The 27,726-nt window shown below is 38.4% G+C and overlaps 1 protein-coding gene across 1 annotated transcript; it reads right to left on the minus strand.

Moving 5' to 3' along the window:
• Positions 1–24,706: 24,706 nt before the first annotated feature.
• On the minus strand, positions 24,707–27,726 carry trhra (thyrotropin-releasing hormone receptor a). The gene is made up of 2 exons (XM_079470407.1): positions 26,673–27,726; positions 24,707–25,955 (listed from the first exon to the last, which is right to left on the minus strand). Exons 1-2 carry the CDS (start codon positions 27,450–27,452, stop codon positions 25,527–25,529), a joined length of 1,209 nt encoding a protein of 402 aa, XP_079326533.1. The 5' UTR covers positions 27,453–27,726; the 3' UTR covers positions 24,707–25,526.

The raw sequence follows: 27,726 nt of genomic DNA on the forward strand, positions 1-27,726 counted from the left end.
CATGCACATGCAATTAAGTTGATGTCATTGTGGTCTAAACTGAAAGAACAAATAAATAAAGAGGTAAACAGGGCCAAATCTTTGCAACTAATTATCTGTATTCTGACTCACTCCTCAGTAGCCATCTGCTAAAGTCCTTCAATGACACTTAGACTTCAGCACTGTTGTTTCTTGCAGCTGTCTTCTGATACAAGCACTTCACCAAGAGGCTGATCTGCGTCCACCTCTGCTCCATTTCTCATTCCATTAACATTTAATACCGCCATCCCTGTTCTCCAAAAAGCGTATCTCCCCCACCCAGAGATGATGAAGGCCGCTCACCCACTGATACTCTTTTATTTGAAAATATGAATGCACTATTAAGAGCTAGAGAGGCAGAAAAGGGTTGGAGGTGATATTAAAATGGATTATGTTTAATGAGTTCGCCTGATGATCTTTATGCAACTGTTCAAGTTACAGGCAAACTCTCACCTCTTCTGTGTTTATTTTACAATGTTAAGATGTGTCAATGTGATTGGATCCCGTTCCAGTATGTGTGCCCCTGGATCCCGTTCCAGAATGTGTGTCTCGGAGTCACCGTGTAGCATTGGCTCTCGGTCTCCTCCACTTCGGCCACATGGACTACCTTGCCCTAGTGACTGCCCCTCGTCCACCTCCTGAGCCTTTTTGTTACGGTGCGAGGACGCACCTGGAGAGCGGGTGGGGTACTGTAACACTCTCCGTCTACACGTTCCCCACCGGACTCCAATTCCCACAATTCCCTGCACGCACACCTGACATCGTTGATTTAACCCGCACCTGTTTCCCTTTTCACTCATTATCTGGACACTATTTAGTTCCCCTTCTGACTCTTTTTATTGTCGGTTGTTAGTGTCTTTTGTTAAAGCTCTAGCTAATGTTTTCCTGTTTGGTTCTGAGTAAATGCCAGAATACGCTGATCTTGTGGCAAGATGGAGGTCGTGGAACACGTCCGGAGAAAGTGCGTGAGAGTGATTTTTTTTCCCTTTGTGGGAAGCCACCACAAGACGTTGTTCTGTTGCAGAGCGCAGGGATCAAGCAGGTTCCAAACCAGTGGTGGTTTTGTAGGCCAAGAGCAGATATTTGAATTGGATGCAAGTCACTATAGGGAGCCAGTGCAATCTAAAGGAGAGAGGAGTGATGTGAAAGCTCTCTTTGGCTCGTTGAAGACCACTCTTGGCGCTGCATTCTGGATAATCTTGGCATTTTATTGTTCTGACAATGTAATAGATTTATCAGTTATAAACCTAGACATAATTTAGACAATTGTTAAAGTACGTGTAGTATATAGTATAATTGGAGAACAAGATGATTCGGTTTTGGATTCAATTTAATTTGGATAGTTAGATTGCAATCTGTACAACTCTGAGCATGATTTGAGACAGCATTGTAATCACTTCTAAAACTCTAGAGGAAAACACAAAAGAGATTAACTACGCAAAAGCCGCCGATGCCATAGGCTTAGAGAACCTTTAAAAATGTTCTGTTTCAAAAAATGTTCTTTGTGTCGAAAAAAGGTTATTCAGATTATAAAAAAGAAAAAGATGGTTCCTTAAAGAACCTTAAACTGAACGGTACATTCTTTGTGGGACCAAAAGTAGTTTTTCTTTGGCATTCCTGTGGGGAACCTTTTAAGCACCTTTATTTTTTAAGAGTGTACAGAGACAAAAATGAGAAGTTCTGAGAGACAATAGACTTCACTTAATAAAAAATTTGTTTGCTCTCCATTTACACTTATTGTTGGCTAATAAAAACAAATTGATCAATAACTCTACTCTGACTAAATGTCTTGTAGTCTCAAATTATCTAATGTACACTGTATTGATACAGTACTTTTCATAAAGCACTGATTTAAGTATGAGCCTTCGGAACTAACAGATTTTCTTAAACCGGTTCATCTCTTATAAATGTTTATTTTATTGTATCTTTGTCATCCTTTCTAATGTATAATCGATCTCCGAAAGTATCTCCGGTTTCATTTTACTTTATTTTATTTTTTAAATCCTTCAAATATAATTCAATCTTAAAGATATTTTAACATTTTGTTTTGGTTATAAATGTTCTGTTGGTTGTATTTTGTTTCTATGTTTTTGTACTACCTTGGACACCGTGTACTGACTGCACAAAATGGCTAAATACACAGTGTTGCGAAAGATTGCAATAATTAAGTATTATATGTTCATATATTTTGTAATATAATATAATAAATTAATGTAACCCCTTACCTTTCGGAACTTCACAAAATAGACACTGTAGTCAGGATCATCAACCATGGTTTCCTCACATGGATTATTTTCAAGAATCTTTGCATGACAAACTGTATGCTCTGAAACCCCTGTCAATTGGCATTCTTTCTGTTCGACAAAGATTTTTAATAAATATAAAAAAGCACATAAACAGAAAAGGATGCTTGCATTTTGAGTGCATGCTGTTTTCCCTATTCCTTTTTCTGGTGTCGTTTATAAGCTCTTTTGTGTGTTCTCTGTGTGTTGGGCAGGGTATGTGAGAGGAGTGTGTGCTCTTCTTCCAGTGGTGTGTCTCGAACATCCATTAACCATTCTTAATCACAATGTGAGCTTTCGAATATTCTGAGCTACATTGGAGGGATGAAAGAAACCAGCCGGGCTATTAATGCCAATGTTGTAAATACGCACCGAACACTAAAAGAACTTTAAGAGCTTACTGTTTACATCAAGGCTTATCCAACCAATCTACAAAATCTACACTATGTTAATGGAGCAAAAATATATTTTGACACCAATCCCCCCGTTACATACTGTATTGAATTGTACAATATGTGGTCACGGTTCAATTCACTTTGACAGGGAACAAGAAATTATGGATTCATATCTTATTTCCTCTGTTGCTTTCACTGAAAATTCTTCCTTTACTCAAGTGAATGAAGTACTTGCCTCAAGTTGTAACCAAAGAGTTCTTGGCCACTATTAACTACCATAGTAGGAAAAATAGCTTTGTTCTGTTAAACACAAAATATTATATTTTGAAGAATGTAGGAAAGAAAACAGTTCTGTTGTACTTTTGACTACAATTGTAATTTTTCCTACTATGGTAGTCAAAGATGGCCAAGGACTGTTTGCCTATAAGCATTCTTCCAAATACTCTTCCAAAAAAGTCAATAAATTTGAAACAACTCGAAGTTGAGGAAACGACAGAGTATAAATTTTTGGGTTAACTGGCTGTTTAATTTAGTCCAATTTCTTTATTAAAAATTGCATTTAAACATAAAAAAATCCAGTTTGCTATTTCTTTCCCAAATATACTCTCCACCTGCTTTAAAAAACTGTCAGCAATAGAATTTTAAGACTTTGGATACCTTTGGGATTTGCCTTGGGAGCTTCCAGATCCCGAAAGCATATGTTGGTGTGGACCAACTGTCAGTTAAGAGAAATCCTTTTGGGACTGTCAGGGGAGACAAGGTCTGTGTGTATTTGTTTGCAAAAGTGAGGTCTGTGTGTATGTCAGTGTGTGGGGTTAAGTTTAACTCCAGTTGATTCCTGACTGTTTTCAAAAAGAACACTGAGTAAACCACTTCAACTGTTCAAGGCAAGAAAATCATCTTTCAGATATCATTGGAGCTACTAGAGCCCACTAGATCGTAACTAGTTCAATGGCGTTTTGTATTTTCTAGATGTCTGAACAATCCCCATATCTCAATTCCTATGCTAGTTAAAGCTGTTTTATGATGGTTAGTGCTGGTCCATGAAAAATGGATTTGATTAACAGAAGAACATTTGCCTGGATGGGCTAAATCCTATAATATATGATGGTGATCAACATCTCTGGTTTCTACAACAGGGTCTGATAACCGTGATCGGTTGAGTGACTCTCAGCTGTGAAAACAGATGAAAGATAGCTGGTGAGCGTCTGAAAGCAGCAGACCTCTCGAAATGTGTTTGTGGCCTGGCCTGGAAGCCCTGTGCACACAGATACACCCGCTGTAAATCTATTATGATGTTTACAAGAACAGACTAATGTTTCCTTACAGTCAACGTTGTATAGGTCTTTGTGAGACCTTGGTATTCTAAACATCTCTCTAAGAGTAGATGAGCAAATATTTGCCTTGTCACTATTTTTTGAAAGTCATGATCCACCCTTCCCTCATTTTTTATAAATGACGCAAGTCAAAGGAAGTATGTTCTAAACTATATTTATTAATGTTATGTAATGAGTTCTGTGTCAACCATCTAATGCTACAGCTAATAACATTGTGTTAGGCTGTTAACGTATTAAGCAAAATAATATGATTAATTTAAGGGGTAATTAAAAGGGAAAGAGATAATCAATATCCCGCTCAAAAGGACTCAATTTGGTTTCTGCGCTTCATCTCATGTATTGGAAATAATGTCGTTCCACGGATTCATTCCTCCGCTGTATCATGTATACAACAGACCTCTAGCACACCAGCTATAAATCTCAAAGCGCTGGTGAGGTTGGTTCATCTTCACACTGTCAGTGTAAAATTGACCAGGTTGATTATCCACCAGACTGCACGTTTCATTTCACTTCAGACCACCGTGATAATGGAAATAAACAGTGATAGGTTTTTGGGTCTCCACTGTCACGTGTAGCGGGTATAGGAGTGCACAACAACGGAGTAGAATCCAAAAAGGATGTCTTTAATAAATCCACAGGAGTACAAAAAAGAACCACACAAAACATTTAACAAAGGCCGATAAAGAACTGAGGATAACACAGGGTTTAAATACATAGGGAAACATCAAAACAGGTGTGAACTAATTAACTACAAAGGAAAAGATGAGGGAACACATAACTAAGCCAAAACATAACAGAACTGTGACATCCAAAGACAAATTAAGCTTTTTTGGGGGAGATTGCTTAATCTATTATACTACCCTTGGGGTGTGAAATTCAGACTGACCTGGAGTTCCACTGACCTAAGGTTCCAAGAGGGACTACCCACTTATTATGAGCCGTCTAATGAGACCGCTGCATGCAGTGAGGGGAGATGTCATCATCAGGCCAGTTATTTACTAAGCAAGCAAAGCCAAGTTCATTTGCATTCACAAAGTAGAAGATAGCCGATTGGTATGTTTGCTAAAATGTGCCTAATTACTTAATCTACCTCAGCTGTGCAAATATGAGTCCCGAAATAAACCATGAGGCCGGTGCAATCTTGTTCATATTTGCAGTGTAAACAACGTTTTCATATGTTTGGGAAGATACTGACAATGTCATTGTATGTACAACTGAGTAGCATTATAACATTGTAGGCCTCTGTATATCTTAAAGGAACAGTTCGCCCAAAAATGAAAAAAAATTGTTCATTTACTCACCCAAAAGTTGTGCCAAATCTGTAAATGTCTTGCCATATGTCTTTGTTCTGATGAACACAGAGAAAGATATTTGGAAGAATAACCCAACAGTTCTTGGCCACCATTGACTACTTTATAAATCACTTTGTTCTGTTGAACACAAGAGAAGATATTTGGAAGAACGTATGAGAGCAAACTGTTCTTGGTCACTTTTGACCACCATTGTAGTTTTTCCTACTATGATTGTAGTTCTTGGCCTCCAATGCACAAGCATTCTTCCAAATATCATTCTCTGTTTTCATCAAAAAGAAAGTGATACAGATTTGGAACAAATCCACGGTAAGTAAATGATGACAGATTTGTTTTGGGGTGAACCGTCTCTTTAAAAGCGTCTGCCAAATGAATAAATGTAAATGTAATAAAGTCAGGTCATTTGAACGTCTTGTATGGCTAAATTAAGTCATCATCAAAGTTCAACAACTGTTTTCGTATCTAAGTTGGTGGAGCCAACTTGAATTTCTTTTATATTTTTTTCTTTTATTATTTATTAATTCTCACGTCATTCCAAACATTATGACGTTCTTTCTTCTGCAGAGCACAACAGAAGACAGTTTCAAGTGAAACTGAGTGAGTGAGACAGAAGAGTCATATGCGGTTTTTAAAGAGTATACCACGGTGAATAAATGATGACACCATTTTATTTAACTTTCCATAGTGATGGTTTGCAATGTGACGGTTTGAATAAAAGCCTTGGCCAAATTCATTAATGATATAAGTAAAACACTTTTATTGCATTTTCAGGGGCGTACGCTGCCAATGTCACAAACAAAATGATAAAGTAAAATCAGGTAAAATATCTCAATCTCTGTATATTTTATTTAAATAATTCCTTGGTAGTGGTCTCTGTAGTTGTACTCTGTATTTTCAAGCTCAAAATGGTAAATTTTGACCTGAGAAGCTAATTCAGACTGTTGACAGCTTGTTGAAAATGAAATGATGAATGAAACCGATGCTCATATCTGCACAGTCCCACATGAGTCAAAAGATGATTTGCATCTTTCACGAAGAGGTGTATGAGTCACAGAGACATATAAGTGTTTCCTTGGTAATGGAATATCCTTATTACAAGAAGGAATGAAAAACATAGTTATTAGGTCTGTGCCATCTACCATTCTTACCCTGAGCACACTTTAAAAAAGCATTTATTGGAAAGATAACGTTTACTCCCATATATTGATTAATAGACAGCTATAGACCGTTTAATTGGACGTGCGGGCCCAGTTGACTTCTGGTTTGCATTTGGCTAATGTCTAATAATGTAACTATTTATATTTTATTTTATTTATGTAAATATTAATTTTATTATTATTTTACTCTATAATAATTGTATTAAATTAACTATTAGTTGAATTTTTGGTGAATGGGTCCTGTAGTTCGATCACATGTAAACAAACCGTATGGCACATTGACATCTTGCGGTTGAGCTTGGCATTGCAGTCTAAATTCAAAATATTGGAGAGACAAGTTAAACCAAGTAACGGTTCTTCTCAGTTTCTTTTGCTTGTTATCAGAAATAAACTACAGGCACTTTATTGTTTGTGAATGTGTACCTGAAATTCAGTTGGGCTCACAAAAGTAATATTTGTTTGTTGTTAAGATGAAACTGTCTTTACGAACTTCTTATAGAACTCCTATTTAGAACTTCTTGGATATTATTAATTGTCTTTTTTGGAAAAGGTAATTATGTACTTACATGTTTATGAATTCTGTGAACACAGAGTAATAGGGATGATATGATGTGGTGTGTAATAAAAGAAAGCATCTAGAGGTTATCTGACAAAGGCAGCCAGATTAGCACAACTAATCAGAAGGGTCCGCAGTCGTCTGCGCGCAGTCCGTTTTTGATTACCGGACGTTAACCTTTACAATAGTTTGTTAAGTCTGAGCCTTAGAAAATAAAGGAATATGTAAATAAATAAATCACTGTATGCCATTCGCCAATTTAATTTTCACTGTCGAGTGTTTCCCCAGAAGACGTCATATTTCAGTGGTTTGTTTATAACATGCAGATTGATTAAACCATTTTTTCACCCAGCAGCATTACCCCCACATATTAAAAACAAGCTTTATTTTATCCCCTGACACAGTGTGGCATTTCACAACACATGCTGCCACGTATCAGCATCAGTGTGATAATTCCAGATGATCTGTTCATGTGTGAGTCACATCCAACGGAGAAGGAGGACTTCTTGACATTTGAAGTCGTAGCCATTTTAAGATGCACCTTCACTCAATAATTATCTAATCTATTAGGAGTGTAATTTCATGGATCAGCAATATGTATGTCTTCTGTAGTGGTCTATAAATAATAAATTTACATTTTGTAATGGTCAACTGGATGAGGAGTCATAAAAGGCGTAAATTACAGCCATTTAGAGAAAAGCTGCTATAAGCTGTTACCTAGTGTAATTTTGCTCATTGATGTGTCATTTAGCCATTACGTGACCTTTTGTTTTTTTTTTTTAGTTGAAATATTTTTATTGGAGGATCAAGGATGTAACATTTTACAGAAAATAGAACAGTTCTCCAGTTTCTTTTTATCCTAAACAACTAGAACATTCCCCCCCCAAAATTAAAGAAAAAAAAATTATATATACACACACATATACATACATATAAAATTTTTTTTTATATTTAACAACATTCTGGGAAATACATCAGTTGGCTAGCAATTAAGACTTACTTTTTCACAATTGTTAAATAGGTTACTCAGTTCCTATCCCATGAGGATATTGACCACTGATTTGATCAAACACAAGTAGAATCTAAAAAGGATGTCTCATACTTCAGGCAATACTTTAGATTCTCAAGATATGCCAAAAAGGGCTGCCATTTTAAGTAAAATTTCTGGACTGATCCTTTCAATGTGAATTTAACTTTTTCTACAACCCCAAAACAGAAAAAGTTGGGACATTGTGTAAAATGTAAATAAAAACAAAATGTAATAATCTGCAAATCTCATAAATTCATATTTAGTTGCCAAACGGGTACAGACAACATATGAAATGTTGAAAAAGAAAAAAAAGACTATTTCATGGAAAATATAGGCACATTTGTAATGTGATGCCTGCAACACCTTTCAAAAAAAGTTGGGACGGAGGGTAGATTTTGGGCTATAATGAGGTAAAACATTTTTTAACGATGTGATTTGAAATAGTTGATGTCAACAGGTGATTGTAGTCATGATTTGGTAAAAAAACCAGCACCCAGGAAAGGCCTAGTCCTTTAGCAGCAAAGATGGGCCGGGGATCACCAGTTTGCCAAGAAACACGTGAGAAAATTATTGAAAAGTTTAAAAAAAGTATTTCTCAAAGACAGATAGGAAGAGATTGGAATATTTCGTCCTCTACGGTATTCAACATCATTAAAAGATTCAAGGAATCTGGTGCAATTTCAGTGCGTAAAGGCCAAGGGCGCAAGCCTAAGCTGAACTCCCGTGACCTCCGTGCCCTAAAACGGCACTGTATCAAGAATCGTCATTCTTCCATAGCTGATATAACCACATGGGCTCAGAATTACTTTGACAAACCTTTGTCAAGCAGCACAATACGAAACTACATCCACAAATGCCACTTCAAACTTTACTGTGCCAAAAGGAAGCCTTATCTTAACAGTGTCCATAAGCGCCGTCGACGTGTCTGGGCTCGGAGACATCTAGAATGGACCATGACACAGTGGAAACGTGTATTATGGTCAGATGAATCAGTTTTTGAGGTTTTTTTTGGAAAAAATGGACGTCGGGTGATCCGGACCAAAGTTGAAAAGGACCATCCAGACTGTTATCAGCAACAAGTACAGAAACCAGGGTCTGTCATGGTCTGGGGTTGCGTCAGTGCCACTGGCAAGGGTAACTTGCACTTCTGTGATGGCACCATTAATGCTGAGAAGTACATAAAGATTTTAGAGCAACATATGCTGCCTTCAAGACGACGCCTCTTCCAGCGACGGCCATGCATATTTCAACAGGATAATGCAAAGCCACATTCTGCACGCCTTACAAAGGCATGGCTGCGAAAGAACAGGGTGCGGGTGCTGGACTGGCCTGCCTGCAGTCCTGATCTGTCTCCAATAGAAAATGTGTGGCGCATTTTGAAGCGTAAAATGCGACAACAAAGACCTCATACTGTTGCACACCTCAAGACATGTTTACAGGAAGAATGGGACAAAATTCCACCTGAAACATTAAATCACTTTGTGTCTTCTGTCCCTAGACGTCTTTTGAGTATTGTGAAAGGAAATGGCAATGTTACAAAGTGGTAGATGTTTTACTGTCCCAACTTTTTTTGGAATATGTTGCAAGACTCAAAATGCATATATGTGTTTATTTTGAAGAGACAATAAAAATAATCTTGTAAAACATCAGACAAAGGTTAGTCTAAAGTTTCTAAGTGCAATACACACCAAAAAGGGTTTTCAGATCACTGTTTTCAGTTTTAATTTTAATTTAAGACTTTGTCCCAACTTTTTCTGTTTTGGGGTTGTAATTTAAGAAAGAATAAAACATCCATTAACCATTCGGACACCGCCGGTGGAGTAGCGGATGTCCAAACTGTCGTGATCGCGGTGGAAGAACCCAATTGCAGGCAGACACGGACGATGAAGGGGTTAACAAGACTTTAATAAATACAAACAAGAACAAAAACACCCTCGATGGGGGAAAACACTAACAAAACTAAGATACAAAACTGAAAACAAAGACTTCCCACAAGGGGGCAAAAAGAAACAACTAGGACTAACAAACAAGGAACTCTGAAACCATACATGAACTAGGAACACGACATACATGGCAGGAAACGTGGAAACAAGGCAGGATACATGTACGGGAAACAGGTACATGTATCCTGCCTTGTTTCCACGTTTCCTGCCATGTATATAGTGTTCCTAGTTCATGTATGGTTTCAGAGTTCCTTGTTTGTTAGTCCTAGTTGTTTCTTTTTGCCCCCCTTGTGGGAAGTCTTTGTTTTCAGTTTTGTATCTTAGTTTTGTTAGTGTTTTCCCCCATAGAGGGTGTTTTTGTTCTTGTTTGTATTTATTAAAGTCTTGTTAACCCCTTCATCGTCCGTGTCTGCCTGCAATTGGGTTCTTCCACCGCGATCACGACAGAATCAACCAGCCCAAGACAATGGACAAGAGGGTATTATATAGGGAGACTAACAAAGGAGATAACGATGGGCAGGAGTGGGTAATGCGACACAGGAGGAAAGCTATACTAGGAACGAGAGGGGCGGGGCCAAATGACGAGACAGGAGAGAATGCATATTATGTCAGAATCAAAACAAAACCATGTCTTTCTCACACAAAACCTAAGGCTATGCCATGACTCCGCTGCAAGACCAAGAATAAACATGACATGATAGCGGAATCATGACACAAACTAATAAGATTCTACGACGGGCAAGAAGTGATGTAAAAGCAATAATGTCCGATTGGTCCCGGGTTAAAGTTTAAACTCTCATTTGGAATACCAAATATTGCAATCAGTGGACAGGGCTTAATTTGAATTTTTATGACTTCGGATAAAGTTTGAAAAACAGACGACCAGTATTGATTTAGACAGGGGCATAACCAAAAAGTGTGTGTTAAATCAGCTGAAGAGAGGGAACATCTACTACAACTCCCGTCCGTTCCTGGGTATATATCTGCTAGCCTAGCCCTACTGAAATGAGCCCTATGCACTACTTTAAACTGAATGAGCCCCAAGTGTGCACAGGATGAGGATAAATTAATCCTCTGTAGTGCATCCTCCCATTGTTTGTCCGACAACTCAATCATCAACTCGCCTTCCCATCCTTTCTTTATTTTTGAAAGGTCACGATTTTCAAGAGACATTAGTTGAGAATATAACCGTGATATCAATCCTTTTTTTGGACAGAGGACGGTCACTTCCTCCGATGTTGTCTCAGTAGGAAGGACTGGGAAGGAAGGGAACAGTGCATTAGCACAGTGGCGTATTTGGAGATATCTAAAAAAGTTACTGCGTGAAAGATCATATTTCTGGCATATATTATCAAAACTATTGAACCCTTCTATACCGTACAAGCTTTTAAAACAGGAAAGTCGCTTCCTGTCCCACTGAATGAATGTTGAATCAAGAAAGGAAGCTGGAAATAAGTGATTTCTACAAATAGGGGCTAGGGGAGAGGGAGAAGTGAATTTGTAATGATTCCGGAACTGGGCCCAGATTTTAAGGGTGGACAGTACTATGGGGTTGGAGGTAAACCTGGACCACTTTGTGGGCAGGGAGGAGTACACCAAAGCAGGGAGGGATGATGAGTGGCAGGAGTGCGCTTGAAGTGTACACCAGTCGGTGTCTGGCAGATGGAGCCAGAATAAAATTTTCTGTAGGTTGGTTGCCCAATAGTAGTGAATAAAACTAGGGAGAGCCAGTCCCCCCACATCGCGACCCCTCTGAAGTAAGCCTTTGTTAACTCTTGGAACTTTATTCTTCCAGATAAAGGAGGTGATGGATTTATTAACTGATCGAAAAAATGATTTTGTCAGGAATAGCGGTAGACATTGAAACAAATACAAATACTTTGGGAGTACGTTCATCTTCACTGATTGTACCCTCCCTGCAATAGTCAAAGGTAGACTGCTCCACCTTTGAAAGTCAGCTTTCATTAGGTTAACTAGACGTGTAAAATTAGCCCCAAAAAGAGAGGTGAAGGAACGCGTAATGTTTATTCCAAGATATTGGAAACCCGAGTGTGTTAAGTGGAAGGGAACTGCTTCTTGTTTAATTTGCATTGCCGAATCATTAATGGGGAAGCATTCACTTTTCTGATAATTAAGCTTGTAGCCAGAAAAAGACCCAAAATTGTTCAATAGTGCTATAATTACGGGGATGCTGGTTTCCAGATTGCTTATATAGATCAAGAGGTCGTCTGCATACAGAGAGACGCGATGTTCCTCAGTCCCACGCCTAACCCCGCGTAACACCAATGACGACTTCAGTGCAAGTGAGAGAGGCTCAATTGCAACTGCAAATAGGGACGGGGATAGAGGACATCCTTGACGTGTCCCACGCGACAGGGGAAAAGATTCTGGAATGAGATTGATTAGTTTGAATACATGCTTGTGGGGATGAGTAGAGCAGACGTATCCATGCCAGGAACGTGTCTCCAAACCCAAACCTTTCCAATACGGAAAACAAGTATCTCCACTCCACCCGGTCAAAGGCCTTCTCCGCGTCCAGAGAGATTACAGCTTCTGTAGTCGAAGAAGGACCGGGGGAATAGATCACGTTAGCGAGCCGGCGAATATTTGAAAAAGAGTGACGACCCTTTATAAAACCGGTTTGGTCCTCAGAGATTACTTTAGGGAGGACGGACTCCAAACGATGTGCTATCACCTTGGCTAAAATTTTTATATCTACATTTAGGAGGGAAATAGGACGGTAAGAGCCACAGTAAGTAGGGTCCTTGTCCCTTTTGAGGAGTAACGTAATCTTCGCTTGTGTGAGGGTTGAGGGCAAGGAACCGTTTCCCAATGATTCGTTAAAAGCTTCAAGCATAAGAGGTGCAAGTTTATCACTACATTTCTTAAAAAATTCGGGGGGGTAACCATCTGGTCCTGGAGATTTCCCGGTTTGCAATGGCTGCAGTGATCTCTAACTGTGTAAGAGGTCGGTCCAACTCCTCACTATCTCCAGGCTCAATAGTAGGTAATTCTAAATTATCTAAGAAACTATTCATATTCGTAACATCTGATGGGAATTCAGAAGTGTAAAGTATAGAGTAAAATTTAGCAAAGGTATTATTGATTTCCTTTGCGTTGGTGACTACATTTTGATCCTGGTCTCTCACTTGGGGTATGAGCCGTGAAGCAGCCTGACGTTTCAGCTGGTGAGCCAGCAATCGACTAGCTTTTTCACCGTACTCATAGTAAGTGGTCCGGGTCCGCAATAATAAGTATTCAGCCTGATTGGTGGATAGCAGATTAAGCTTAGACTGCAAAACTATCCGTTCTCTGTATAATTCTGGGGAGGGGCTTTCAGAATATTTGCGGTCTAATTTAATGACTGAATCCGTCAGGTCTTGTATTTGTTTGCGGCGCTCTTTATTGACATGTGCTACATAGGAGATGATTTGTCCTCTTAAGTACGCTTTTAAGGTTTCCCAAAGTAGGGAATATGATATACCTTGCTTCTTGTTTATTTCCAGAAAGGTATCTATATTAGTAGACACATATTCGCAAAATTTCTCATTTGAAAGCAGCAGGGAATTAAGTCTCCAAAAGGGTTGCTCTCTAACGTTTAATGTGAAAAAAAGGTCTAAGATGAGTGGTGCATGATCTGAGATGATGATGGCTAAGTATTCAACCGATTTCACTGCAGGAATGAAAGAGCTATCTATAAAAAAGTAATCTATTCTTGAGAAAGAATGGTGGACATGAGAAAAGAAAGACAATTGTTTGGAGGTCGGGTTTCGAAACCTCCATGGGTCTAGGCAGCCATTTCGACTCATAAAGTCTGAGAAGACCTTTGACATTACAGATGGTGAGGCCGATTTGGGGCTAGCTTTATCAAGTAATGGGTCAATTGTACAATTAAGATCCCCTGCAAGGATCAATCTATGTGTATCTAAATCAGGGAGAGATGACAGGAGCTTATTGGCGAATTCAGTATCATCCCAGTTAGGGGCATACACATTTACCAAAAGAACTGGTATTTGAAATAATAGTCCTGTGACAATAACATATCGACCATTAGGGTCTGCAATTATTGCATTTAGTGAGAATTGAGTTCGTTTATTAATCAGAATTGCCACCCCTCGTGATCTACTATTAAATTTGGAATGAAAGATATGATTAACCCATGCTTTACGGAGTCTGGTGTGATCTTCCAACCGTAAATGTGTCTCCTGCAAAAAGAAAACATCAGTTTTCAATTGTTTGATATGAGAAAAAATCCTAGAACGTTTCACGGGACCGTTCAACCCCCTAACATTCCAGGACATAAACCTAATTGCAGCCCCCCCAACTGGGCTTGTACCACCTTGTATCATTTATCATAGGAGGCATATTAAATGTATATGATTACACCTGATCCACATAGTGGAAGTGCATTTGTGGTCGTAAGTGGTGTCAACATACACTGTGCAAAGTTGTGTAGGGACGAAATTAAACATTGATAATAAGGAACTAAAGATACAGTTTAACTTTTTTTTAAAGAAAGTGCTGTCATGTAAATTAAATGTTCCTCAGTTCTCATGAAACTTAAGTTGGAAAAAAGAAAATAATAAAACAAAAAAAAAAAAAAAATATATAATAATAATAATAATAAAAAACACCCGGAACACCCCAAACCTAGATTTTCTTCCTCAAACGAAGAAAACCGCAGGAATTCCCAGATGATAAACTTTCAAGACATCCAGCGTTGTCTATAACTCCGATCCTAACCTGAGGTTGGCTCCTCTTACTGCAGTAAGTGATTTGTGTTCTACCTATGTACGGTTATCTATTCAGCTCTTGAGAAGACAGAAAACAGGGACCAAACTAAGTCAACAGATACAATTTAGAGTATAAAAAACATCCCTGATTTTCATCTGGATCAACCAGTGCTTGCTGTGCAACTATACAGAGCACCATTGCACTGATAGTTGTATGTAGAATAAATAAAAACTTCCTCAAAAAACTGAGTCATGAACTTGACTGTGTCCGGCCCTTCCATATGTTCTGGGATCCGACGACTCGCAGATTGGACCTACGAGAGCGATTTTCCAAATCCTCCACTTTGTTTTTCAGCCTCTCGTTCTCAGCTAGAAGTGCGGTACATGTTGTTTCAATAGCCTCGATCCTGTCACTGTGGCCGCTGAGGCCCTCCTCTGTGTCACGGATGCGTTCCTCGTGGGAATCAAGAGATGCCTTTACCAGTTCTAGGGATGCCGAAAACGGTGCCAGTGCCTCGCCGAGTGCTTTTTTCAAGAGGGAGTCCGTTTGCTGCGCGAGGTCTGACAGAAGCACTTTGGGTAACTTAGTGAGATCAGCAGGTAGCTCCGAGCTTGAGCTAGCTTGTGTAACGTTAACGTTAGCCATGTTGTCTGCACTTGTAGTATCGTCGTACATCGCTGTCGTATTTCGCCCTCGGCCGCGTTTCTTTGGACTCATTTAGTTGTGCGGAGTTAAATCTTAATGTACCTGTAGTAAACTCAAGGTGTGCCAAAGTTTATGCCGAAAAAATGAGGTAGAAATTATAAAGTACTTCGGGAGCCACTTCCCATACGTCTGCTCACTACATGTTCAGACCGGAAGTCCATTACGTGACCTTTTGACTGGTGACCTGTCAAACTATGCAGGTGAGTGACCTCCAAAAAGCCAAGCCAAAGCAGAAGACGGGGTCACCTCAAAACCACTTACACCTCTGGGTCTTTTGTAATGCAGTCTATGAAACACAAGGCACACACCCAGACAGCAATCAGTCCTTTTACTCACCAAAACCTTGCAAGCAAACACAGGAGACAGAGCTGGTATTCAGCTTACAAAGAACTGGAAAATGGGATTCCGGTGGGGGTCGTGTGATGTCCATGGAAATATTATCCACACTAATGGATTAGATAATTATTTCTGAAATGTTAGCACTGATGAAATATGAAATGCTATTCAGTTTGATGGATATGGGGAATAGCTTCATTTGAGTGGCATAATGTGATGAAATGTGAAGTATAAATGAATTATTCAAAGACTTCAAGGCGTATTAATTCATGTCTCCACTACAGCAAGAGATTTAAAAACACATTATTTAAACATCTGATTTAGAATGTAATGATTTGTTGTTTTGTTTCTTTAATAAATCAAAGGTCTCAGTGTCATAAAGCAGTAGATATTACAAGTGAAACTGGTCAACATGGTCAACTTTTGGATATATGATGTAGTAATTCTGTACTTGATACACTCCCCCAGGACTCCAACTTGTTTCGGAAAGTTTTTTATAATTCTGAATCCCTGTGTCGTCAAAGGGATCCTATCACTTTTATTAGCCGGATATGAACTGCATGCAGTAAATCATACGTCTGTGTGGCAATCGGCATGTACGTGCATAATGTAAAAAGCATGAAGGGATTAATATGATGATGTGTTGCTTGCTCGTGCTGCAGTTCCATCCCACTCTCCCCACTAGTCCCACCTCAAGCTGCTCGTGTTTTTCCGGAAATAATCGTACAGCTGTATGTCTTTTATAAATGTAATCAAACGTAATACTCTTTGAAGATACAACGTATGCAATACTACTGCAGAAACTGCCTGCTCTGTATGTTTAAGTGGTACATAACAGCATCAGCACAACCAACGGCATGAACACCAACAAAATACTATTTGATATAATATATGATTTGCATGTCAAAGAACACAATAAACATGAAACGAAAAAACATGTAAAAATTTTGTTTTCCAAGTGCTGAAAATCAAGTGACATTCTATATTTATTGTCTTCAAGATTCCCTTTATCTTGAGGGAAGTCAGAGTGACTCCATTGTTTTGTGTATGTCAGAGAAATCAGAAGCTGAAGCTGAAAACTCAGTCATCCATGAGCATTTGGGTCTGTATCACCTGAGTCCTCTCTTTGGTAAACTGCTTCTTTTGTGCCCAGCTAAACCATTTTTCTCAAGACATCTGTGCTTTTTGCTGCAAGCATTTTTTGTTGTTGTTGCTGTATTTGAGCACACATTTGAAACATGCAGTTACCAAATAACTAAATACATCAAGGAATAATTGACGATGGGCTGTTCAATTATTCGAAAGGTAATGCACTCCGAGGGGGTAATGCGGCCACGACGCAAAATAACTTTAGAATAATTGAATGTACCGGAGTCAATTATTCCACTTGTAACATTTACATTTGGCAAATGCTTTTATCCAAAGCGACTTACATTGCATTATCCTATACATTTGTTTCTAAGTATATGCAATTCCTGAGAACACCATGCTCTACCACTGAGCTACAGGAAGGTTACATACAATTTTAACATAGGTTAAGTTCAACCTTTGTCATGTTATCACCTTTGTTAATGATATGACAACTTTCTTGCGCATCTATTTTCAAGCAAACGGACTCGGAAACTTGAGCCACTGCTACGTTGTGTGTGAGTGAGAAAGAGAGACCACGCGCATGCGTGCTCACAGTAATGTGACAGAAAAGCCAATGATAAAACAGTATTTATTCCTCGTATTGTTTCTATCATCAGCAGTAAAAAAATCACGCACACTTTTGCATATCAAAATATGTCAGTTGTAAGCAGCATTTGTTGTGGTGTGGCCTGATAAAATTGGGCATTACAGTAGTCAAGTCTTGAGGTCATAAATGCATGAATAAGCTTCACCGCGTCAGCAACACATAGAATATTTTGTAACTTGGCAACATTTCTTAGGTGGAAAAGGCTGTTTTTGTGACATTTCAATAAAATATTGGATTTTAGTTTATGTATTTCTATATCGTTTTTTTAATGCTTTGTTTATTGAAATTTCCATTAGGGGTAAAGTTTGACATTATAAACGTCAGATCAAGAGCAGGGTGCTGTGTGCGGTGATGGCCTGTGATATGGAACTGTAATGCGGTCAGCAGACTGGAACACCTTCATAGGTGTTTACATTGAAATCTCTAGCTTTAAAACACCCAAATCTTTGTCAATGCAAAAACACAGTTTATTTCTTTTTTGAGATATTTTTCCAAGATATTTTTTTTAATCAAATGTTTTTTTGGGAGGGTGAATCCGTGGTTATGCTTAGCAGCTAAGCTTTTCACTTTTATTTGCCTGATTTGTTTTTTGTTGGATGTACAGAAAGAGGATTTTTGCAGAGAATTGTTTTAAACAAATATTGATTTTGTTAATTGGTCTTATTTGCTAAAGCAAACAGTCTTTCAAAGGAATTTTCACGGCCATAAGTCAATATTTGTTGAAAACATTAGGAAAACAAAATGTTAATTAACATCTGAATAGGCTTGTTTAAGCATGCTTAGAAGCTGATCTAAATTCTTCCTTATTTATGAAGAGCTTTGTTTTAGTATTATTCAAAATAATCAATGTAAACAGCAATTTATTTGTATTACAGACTCTTTATACCAATAGAGGTCTGGTTGCTAGTGTAAAAATAAAGATGCTTAAAAGGTTCTTCACAGCGATGCAAAGTATGTAAAATTGTGTTTCTTTAGAACTTGGTTCACACTTAGGTGTGAAAGGTCATGCATTCGTGGGGATTTGTAAATAAATGACTCATATTTTGGACTCGGTCCTAAACTGAGAAAAGGACCCACCCTTTAAGTAAAACTACAAGAGCACATTGACACCACACCAATACAATTTAGGTTAAGCGTAATTTGATTTATCTTTAGTTTAAGTGGTTGATTTGTTGTGGTGTGGCCTGGCAGATTTGTCCGATTTGACCGAAATGGAACTGTCAATGCCCCGTCCACAAAACCTTTCTCTTTCGAGTTTCTTCTGCAGCTGTCCACAAGAAACCCATCAACTTGTGCTTTGACAGATAGAAAATAATTGTTGCCTAGCAACGCTGGTCTGTGATTTGTGAATTCCAATGAGTCCTTACTGTTCATTCATTGCAAAATGGGAATGATAGAGGTTAACCATTAATTTTGGGCACAGTTTAGAGAGAAACATCTGCTCAATCTCCCATCCTACGCTATACCTCTGAAATACTCCACAGATAATGTTTGCCTATCAGTCAGCTGTTTTATTTTCCTAACGAAGCCAACATGCTTTTTTAACAGGGACAGCAGCCTCGAAGTAATTTGAGTGCATTTCCCATGCTGATTATACATAGTAAAACGATTTGGTTCTTGCAGAAAACCTTAACTTATGCCAAGATTCTCTTCATTGTAGCCATGAGGTGTTGGTTACTCGTTGCATTTTTGGCCATTATTTTGTGTTCATCTCGTTAATGTGTAAATTAGCATTTTTATGGCAATGGCTCCATAAATCCAGGCTGTACAGATTTTTCAGCTTTAACAACATCAGATTTTAAGTCATTGTATGTGATTCCTTCAACACACACAGACTGTAGAAACATTTTCTCTTGGTTTTTATCATCTTCTGAAAAAGCGCAAAGTACAAAATGTGCTCGCGTGGTTAAAGAAGGTAATTTCCACACCTAGCAAACCCTGCTAATGCAGATGGCCATCCTTTAAATGCAGCGAAGTAACAAAAACGGTGTGTCCAAATGAGTCACAGCTTTTTATTGGGAGAAACATACCTACATTAACATTTTGTTCTATTCAATTGACATAAATTACTCCAGCGTTGGCTTTTTATGTTTATCACAGGTTGGTGTGACCCCAGAGGTCAGAATGCATCAGCAAAAGTTGCATCAGTTTAAAAGCGGTGTGGGCAACTGTAGCAAAAGGGCATGACACTTTTGTTCTTGCAGAAGCATGTTACATTCAGAAGATCTCAGATGCTCTTGATATATTCTCAAAATGTGCTTTTGAAACCATTTCTATCTTATACTTAAGAAGCATTTATATAGATTGAATGACAATGACTGCAATATTGTTAAAGATGACAAAACACAGAGCACCAGCAACTGTAGATATTCAATGAAGATCATTATATCCCCCTTTTTATAGACAAACATAATTATGCATTTTTCTTTAAGTATGTTAAATTTCTGGGCAAACCATTTAAGTTTTAGGCAAGCACAAGTTAACACCTTTGAGAAAAGTTTAAAATGTTTTAGAACAGGGGTTCCCAAAGTAGGGGTCGGCACCCCCCCCCCCCCCCGGGGGGTAGCAAGGCCACAAGGGTGGTGTCGCAAGATGATTTCCAGAAATCTTTTTTTATTAGGAATGGCGTTTTTAATGTGTAACAAAATATAAAAATATTAGTTAAGTTAAAAATAAACACATGCAAATAAAAAGCCGGCAGCCTTTGGAATGTCCTCCCCCTCGATTGTGACCCCTGATGTGATTACATCACATTAGCAACAGCATTAGGTGCAGAAAGTCAATGTTTTTAAACTTTACCCACTTCCGAGGATAGCGGGGGTCTTGAGTCTCTGGCCCTACTTTTTTGGGGGTCGCGGGCTGAAAAGTTCGGCATCCCCTGTTTTAGAATATGAGGTTGGATTTTGTTTGTATTTAGTATAGTTGCCTTACAGTACACAAGCTGAATTATAATAGGAAAACACGGAAGATAAAACTAATGCTTCAGTGAGTTTTTGAGTGTTTGTGTGTGTGTGTGTGTGTGTGTGTGTGTCGCCCACGCCTGCCAGTTGAGCAAATGTCAAACTGAAAACCAAGTATGGTAATAGTTCACCTGTTCATTTTCGTAATGATGCTGCCCCTCTGTCTATACGGTTAGTAAACAATCTCAAAAATCTCAAAACAGCCCGAGGATCAGTGTGATTTTTGTGAGATCTGTGTTTTGCTGGATCCAGGTAAAGTTTGTGTGCTTCACATACACAGGTTTGAGTGGAAGACTTTTGGAGGAATCTGGGTCATTTAGATGTCTGAGACAGTTGTTGACATACAATCTGAATAGCATAGATGTAGCAGAAAAGTGTTTAAAACTAATATTGGTTTTGTTAATTGGTCTTATTTGCTAAAGTAAACAGTCTGGCAAAGGAATTTCCACAGCCTTAAGTCAATATTTGTTGAAAACAGAATGTTAATTAACATCTGAATAGGCTTGTTCAAACATGCTTAGCAGCTGATCTTAAGTCTTCCCTATTTGTGAAGAGTTTTGCGTTGGTATTATTCAAAATAATTAATGTAAACAGCTATTTATTTGTATCGCAGACTCTTTATACCAATAAAGGCCTGGTTGCTTTAACAGTGTACAGTCTTAAAAATAAAGATGCTTAAAAGGTTCTTCACAGAGCCACAAAGCAAAAAACGTTTGTGAGACAGAAAGGTTCTTCGGATGTTAAAGGTCTTTATGGAACCATATAGACAAATAAGGTTCTTCTATGGCATCGAAGAACCATTTGAAGCACCTTTGTTTTTAAGAGTGTAGTGTACGAAAATAATCCTGAAGGTATCGTGTACGCTTATCTCTCGGTCAAGTGCTGACATAAGTGGTGCTGTAGTTGGGCGGTAGCTGTTTACATTTGCCAGTCTTGCTCCTGCCTATTGCCGGCTCTTGTTGTTGAGGGACATTCAGTTCAGTTCAACACCGAAGGCTAATGTTGGATGCATTTGCTTGTTTCTCTGTAGTACCACAAACAAAGTCAATATGTTTTGGCACAGAAATTATTTTTTTCTGGTTGTACAGAGCCATGCCAATTGAATATAGTTTGGGATTTTCTTCTCTAAAGATTTTCTCAGCGGTTCGTCATTATAAAGTATTGTATTAAATGGGAAAAAAGTGAGATTCCTAAAACAAATGTGCATGAAAAAATGGCTTGCCGGTTCAGAAACAATATGGATAAACTTCCATTGCTTTTATCTTTTCAATGTGCCACAGTTCTGCCAAATGCATGCAGGTGATGGCCTGTAAATATAAGTTGATTTAAATATAGTCACTCAGAGGTACAAGCTTAGTGAGGTCAGTTTATGGTCACAATGACCGGGCACGCAGGCGGTTTGTCATAGATCCAGCTTCACGCCTGAACATAATCCACTCTAGGCTTTTTATTTTGCTTGCATCCGCAAAGGCTCTAATGTTTGTAATTTATTGGCTTTCGTAAATTACTTTTTGGATAAGCCACTTCTCCATATGGAGTGATTACTTTGTTATTGCAGAGAGAGAGGAGGGAATGGTACCCTTTCATTTTCATCCATCTTCTGGCTCACTATACGTCTGGTTTTCTCCAAGATCAGTCTTAGGGACAAATAACACCACTGCTTCTACAATGGAATGCACTGAAAGGAGCTCTTGTTTGACCTTTTACTTGGACACCCATGAACCCGTTTTGTAATCTTGGCTGTCTGCTGTCACAGTAACACCTGTGACAAAAAAAATCTATTTGATATCTGGATGACTTCTAGGAAATTAGGGTAAATCCATTTGATGGGATTTTATCTTGCAGCACACGAAGCACGTCATTACAATCGCAAATAGATTCTGATACATTCATACACAGCTTCCATATAACAGCTGAGCATGAAATCACATCTTTTTCAAAGGAGATTGATAAACAAAGTAAATTCCCCAAATATACACTAGTTTATTTTTAAATGACAACGGTACAAAATACAAAACATGTTATAAAACACCAAGAAGTACTGTTGATACACTGATGTCACTGATTAACTGGAACATGCATTGTATATTTTTCCTTTGTGTTCATGCAACACAACTGATGATAAATAAATATATACTATTTGGGTTAAAAACGCTATATCAAAAACAATGTTTACTTTAAAGTAACCTATTAAAACTACACGGATCACAGCGTTTTTTACAGCATCAAATAATATTTACATGGACAGTTTTCCAAAAGTAAAAAAACTGTCAACATTTATTCACCCTCGTGTCATCCATAATCTGACTTTTCTGTGGAACACAAAAGAAGATATTTTACTGGTTCTGTGTACTGTACATATAATCAAAGTCAATGAGGACCTGTTTGTTTACCAATGTTCTTCAAAATATCTTCTTTTGTTATCTGTCATACAGGTTTGGAATGACATTAGGGTGAGTAAATGATCAAAATATCTTCATTTTTGGGTGAGCTATCCATTTCCTTTCCATTATTTTTAGGAAAGTGAAAACATTCAAAACACATTTTCTTCTCATTAAATCTTTTACAGCTCACTGTGCTACTCATTTGCATGCTTTTTGGGCACTGCTCTACTAGCTACACTAGCACCAGATCTAAAAGAAGCCAGTCTAAACCGATGGAAAGGTGGAGTGAAGCAGATACCATAATGAGCACAATATATAGTAAAACATGTTTAGCTGTGGTTTGAGATTGTTTGATGTCAACAAAAGATGTGATTCTGTCATAATGTACTCATCATTCTGTCATTTAAACCCTCTAAGACTTTATAGAAGATATTTTTAAGAATGTTTGTAACTGGCCCCATTCACTTGCATTGGTTTTGTGTACACACAATAGATGTTAAAGGGGGCCAGTGCTGTTCAGTTAACAACTTTCTTCAAAATATCTTCTTTTGTTTCTTTTTGTTTACTTCTGCAAATGTAAGTATTATTGAACAGCCTCGTTTTATGTGGGTGGTTGGGTACTGTTGGTTTGTCTTCATACAAAAGTAAATAAACTTTTGTATGAAAATCATCTCTGAAACAAGTTTCCCACTGTAATGATTTAGCAATGATGCATTGAGACCTTTCCACAGTTGCCATTAGACAGTGCCTTGCGTCTACAGTCACAAAGATTTCCTGTGTGGAAGAACCAGAGAATTTACCCCTGAGCTCACACACTTAATCATTTCCAGATCAATAAAATTGGCCAGTCATGTTCAATCACCCGTTCAAGTGTCTGTGTATCTCCCATGACTGCTTTGGGGCAATATACCACCTGTACAGAATGGCCTCTGCTTGAAAAAAGAGTACAGGTTTATTTTGAATGTTTTTGTAGATTGGGAATACATGTGATTTGCTTCAAAACATTTTAACAACAAGTGCTCTACAATCCTCATATATCCAGAAGCAAATTACTAGCTTTCCATCCGCAGCCTCTCCCAGTTGTTTTTGAAGTCTCTTGGGTTTCGAAATTGATGCTCATGTCATTAGTATGGCAATCGATGTAGATACACCAGAAAAGCATAACAATGGTAATAAATACATCAGGCATAAAATGTTGATTTTTTGAAAAACTATAACCATGGAAGATTAAAAAATAATTACTGCTAACTGCTGTTGACAGTTTAGCTAGAAACAGCAAGGTCATTAGCTTAGACAAAAGACTGAAATGTACTCTGGTGTGACAGATATTGTGCACCGGTGCGACAGATAATGTCCACTGATGTGACAACTGTACTGTACTATCACACAAGAGGTAATTTTAAGAAGCATTTAAAACAATTTAATAATAATTGTTTAACTCATTATTTTTTGATAATTTGCGGTGTTGTTAAATTTTATAGTTACTTTAATTACAAATTTTCTGTTGTTTTTGCAGAAAATGTAACGGGGTGTCATCAAAATAAATAAAATGAGATACTCCTTTGGTTTTGAGACAGAAAGAATTGAGGGAGAAAAATGAATGGGAGAGAGAGCACACAGATGAAAATTAACAATGATTCACAGAGAGGGAGGAGATCCTAAGAGAATGACAGAGAAAGAAAAATAGGATCAAAATGATTCCTTATAGAAAGAGCAGCCTTATACTTTATAAAATTAATTTGCATCTTAATATAGTTTGAATAACAATTAGCTGTGCAGTAGGGAGACAAGTTTCATCAAAATCAAATATTTCTACATTTTCTGGGGGAAACAATTATTTTTATTAATGAATATCTATAAACGTTTAAAAGATGGTCACCATTACAAAAGAAAATACCCCTCGCTTTCTCATTTAATGCAATAACTACCATTTATGTCCTTTGGTGTGACACACACATTAGAACCACAAATTAGTTTTTGTCTCATAATATCTTAAAGGTAAGTTTGGGTATTGCAGTAGTTGAGTTATAGTCACAGGATGACAGCAAATTTCATCTCATATTTATTGAAAACAAAAAAGTCGTGGGAATAAAATAATGTTATTTCACAATTTCATGCTAAATAAATAACACTTAAAATAAAGAGTCTAACGATGAATATAGATCACGCTCATATTTGTATATAAGATTTTTTCCTACAATGTCACACCATAGGACATTTTGGTAAAAATGCTTAAAAACTAATTCAAAAAGTTGACTAATTTAGTGACATATTTTCTGAAACTTGAGATTTCATTTTACATAAATATGTGTATTTTTTCTTCTGAAATTGTGTTTTACAAAAAAATTACTGCATATTCGTCAACTACCCATATACACCAGATGCTGATGGCACTGCCTGAATAAACATTTAATCACTTGCAAAATGACAGAATGAACAGTCAGTTGTAAATATCAGATTTGAAAAACGAATCAGATTTGTGTGAGTTGTGAACAATGCCCAATTGCCCATGTGACAAGCCCATGTAGCTAAAAGACAGTTACTCACAGACTAGTTACTCAGAGGCACCCTTTAACTTTGAAACAATTGACACTATAAATCCATGTAATGTCCTCCTGCATCATAACATACCGGTAAGGATTTAAGCTCTAGCCAAGGTGTCGTTACTAACTAGTGAGGACTCTTTAAACGACAACCTCTTCCTTCCAGGCAGGAGCTCTTCTGCAGCTCCGCGGACGTCATCTTCTGTGGTGAAGTGATCTGGGCTTTCACCATTGGAGGTCTCCTTTATGACGCTGTAAGTGAGGGCAACACTGTACGTGGGGGGCTTCTCAGAGCGCTGCGACCCACAATGGCACAGTTTTTGAAAGGCGGCGCGGAACTTCTGGGACATGGCGTTGTAGATGATAGGGTTGATGGCGCTGTTCATGTAGATGCAGAGTCGGCAGAAGAGAAGGAACCAGGTGTCCAAGTAGGCCTCCTTGAGGAAGGAGTTGACCACCACGAGAGTCCGATATGGCATCCATAGGATAGCGAAGAGGATCACCACCACTGCCAGCATCTTTGTCACCTACACCACATAGACAGTTGTTCATTTTTTTTTATTGATGGTAATATGTTACCAATCCACTCTCTGGTTTTTCAATATAGTGCATGAGCCATATGGGCTACTTCTCCCAATGCATTGTGATGCTTTTAAGGACTTGACAGCTGCTGGCCACCGTCCATTTTCATTATTTGCATGTTCTCTCATCAGAAGACTGAACGGTTTAGTAGCCAACAGCTGGAAAAATGCACATATTGACTACGTGTTTGAATTGATCTTAAGAAAAAGATAATTATAGAAAGAGGTAACTTTTTCAATCTTGACCCTTAAACATAATCAATCAACCTTGTTTGTTTCCCCACAATTTTAAGAAACGATCTTTATCTTGGACACAGACAAATGTGTAGTTAAAACAAATAGCTTTAGGTCTGGTTTTAAAAAAAAGGTGATGAGATGTGTTTTCTTCTAACCATTTAGACAACCAGACACCAAACGCGCCCTAGAGCAACAAAACCACACAGGCGCAGTCGCTCCGAGTTTATCAGATGGACTCAGGTTTCACGGCGCATTTTAACTGTATTCTGCTCGAGGCAAAAATATGACAAACATTTCAAATAGAAACAACGCAGAAATAGTTACTTGTTGACTAATTCCGGTTGTTTAAGAAATCCAGACCATGCCACAAGCGCTCCAAATGCGCAATCCAATAAAAACCTACTAAAAACAAAATATGCACTTTACCTGCCTCCGAGAAGCTGCAGTTGTGCTGCTGGAGGAACTGGAGTTCACGGATTTATTGCCCACGGACGAATCCTTTCTCCAATTCCTTCTACGTTCCTTGGGATCCGTCGGGAGTGGGTTGAGAAAAAGAATTCTCGCTATCAACCCGTATAGAACAGTTGCCAGCAAAAGCGGGAGAACATAAAACACTGCAAAATCGGTGAAGTATATGGGTAAATACAGGTTTCTAGACACTCTGTAGGCGCAGGTGATTAGGATAGCGTTTTCATAAACTACCTCTTTAGTGTCGGAAAGATAAAACCACATGACGCTATAGAGGGACGTGAAAAACCAAACGAGAACAATTATCTTTTTGGCTCTAGAGAGGGTGCACAGAAACTGCGCTTTTATCGGGTGACATATGGCAATGTAGCGTTCAATGGTGAAGGCTGTGATGGAACACGAGGACGCGTTGATGCCCAGGTACTGAAAGTAAGTGATGGAGAGACAGCCGGCATATCCGTACACCCACTGGCCGAACAGACTCTCGGTGATGTTGGGCAGCCCCGCTGCCGTCAGGACCATGAGGTCGGCGACCGCCAGACTCACCAAGTAGCAGTTAGTTGGGGTGCGCATGTGCTTGGTGGTCAATACTACCAGAATGACCATAACGTTGCCGACGATTCCAATCCCACAAATAAGCATGACTGATAGTATGCTTACGATTTTGTATTCGACGCTGTGATCAGTCCATGTAGGAAGAGTCTGGTTGTCAAATGGGTATAAAGTGCTGTTCTCCATGATCAACTCGGTTTTTTACCTCTGTTGCACAAAAAGCACTATTCAGGTGTTCGGTGCGCACGCGAAAAGGACATGTTCCAATATCCCGTTGACATTCCAGAGAAAGACATTTCCTTTAAAAAAATTCTAGAACCTGCAGAAATGGATATTAAAGTGGCTGCATTTGGTACAAAGCCAAGAAAGTGTCCTTAGTAATTCGTGTGAACTCTAATAATCGTCTCCTTGGTGCGCATAACTGTGGAGAGCTGAGTGAGGTTTTGCGCCGCCCAGGGAT

This window comes from Barbatula barbatula, assembly GCF_947034865.1.
Source record: "Barbatula barbatula genome assembly, chromosome: 12".
Lineage (NCBI taxonomy): Eukaryota > Metazoa > Chordata > Actinopteri > Cypriniformes > Nemacheilidae > Barbatula > Barbatula barbatula.